Genomic DNA, 1,020 nt, shown 5'->3' with positions numbered 1-1,020 from the left:
GTGCTGGGATGAAGGGAATGTGAGGATCGTGGAAGATCGGACAATGAGTGCAAGAGTAACGTTACAGTAACGTTATTGTGTGTTCTACTCAAAATTTCCACGGGCGGTTCTTGAATATGGCTCATTTTAACTCCTCTACAGCAGCCATTTAAAGTACAGTCGATCCTCATTCAACAATATAAATGTATAGAGGTACTTGCCAACAAAGGTTATGAAATATTGGAGGTACTAAGCCTAGAATAACCTACTGTACAACTACAGTAGAGGGATTATACAAGGAAAAACTTGTGATAACATCACATGTACAAAGCATTAGACAGCTCATTATGGTAAAACTATATCAGTAATTACACAAAACAAGTAAACTAGCTCGAGTTATAATACTAGTTACTCGGAGTAGTATTAACGAGCCGCAACCAATGACATGTACGGCTACAGTTTGCATGCGGTGCTGGTGGGCATCGTCGTGCCGGAAGTGACACTATGGTCACGTTGGCCGAATAGCAAAAGGTATGTGGTTGACTACCGGTGTAATGCACTCCACGACTTGCCTTGTCAATACAAGACTAACGATTGACATCTTGAGTGGTTATTTGAGAAAAAGATATCTATGATAAAAAGATATCCCATTTGCGAGTACCAGGCCTTGATGGTGGGCAAGAACGCCTTCTTGACGTCGTGACCGTTGAGCTTAAACGTGAGGGTGAGCAGGTCGTTGTCGACAGTAAACGGATATGGGTGCAAAGCGATTGCCTTGACCGTCTCAACGCACTGGAGTCGCGGGGCTTTGCACACGGCGCAATGTCCTTGTGCACCGCTGCCACCACCTACATGACCAATCACAATCAACTCTCAAACGTCTTTGCCCTCTTTAACGACATGATGGTGTTCCTACCTCGTCATGTTGACACAACACGATATCCGAGCTAGGAATCCCCAACAACTTTGCCATTCAACCTTCATCGATTCTCCAACTTCCCTTCAAAGTGAATATTATATTATATTTCATGGGTTATTCGT

At 43.5% G+C, this 1,020-nt stretch overlaps 1 protein-coding gene across 1 annotated transcript; it reads right to left on the bottom strand.

The window, feature by feature from the left end:
* Nucleotides 1–432: 432 nt before the first annotated feature.
* On the bottom strand, nucleotides 433–881 carry H257_17914 (hypothetical protein; the record flags this gene model as incomplete). The annotated part of the gene is made up of 3 exons (XM_009846877.1): nucleotides 433–481; nucleotides 641–817; nucleotides 877–881. 3 exons carry the CDS (start codon nucleotides 879–881, stop codon nucleotides 433–435), a joined length of 231 nt encoding a protein of 76 aa, XP_009845179.1.
* Nucleotides 882–1,020: the final 139 nt, after the last annotated feature.

Source organism: Aphanomyces astaci, assembly GCF_000520075.1.
Source record: "Aphanomyces astaci strain APO3 unplaced genomic scaffold supercont1.127, whole genome shotgun sequence".
Taxonomy (NCBI): domain Eukaryota; phylum Oomycota; class Saprolegniomycetes; order Saprolegniales; family Verrucalvaceae; genus Aphanomyces; species Aphanomyces astaci.
The sequence above is the reverse complement of the archived record's forward strand: the minus strand, read 5'-3'. Positions and strand labels throughout refer to the sequence as shown.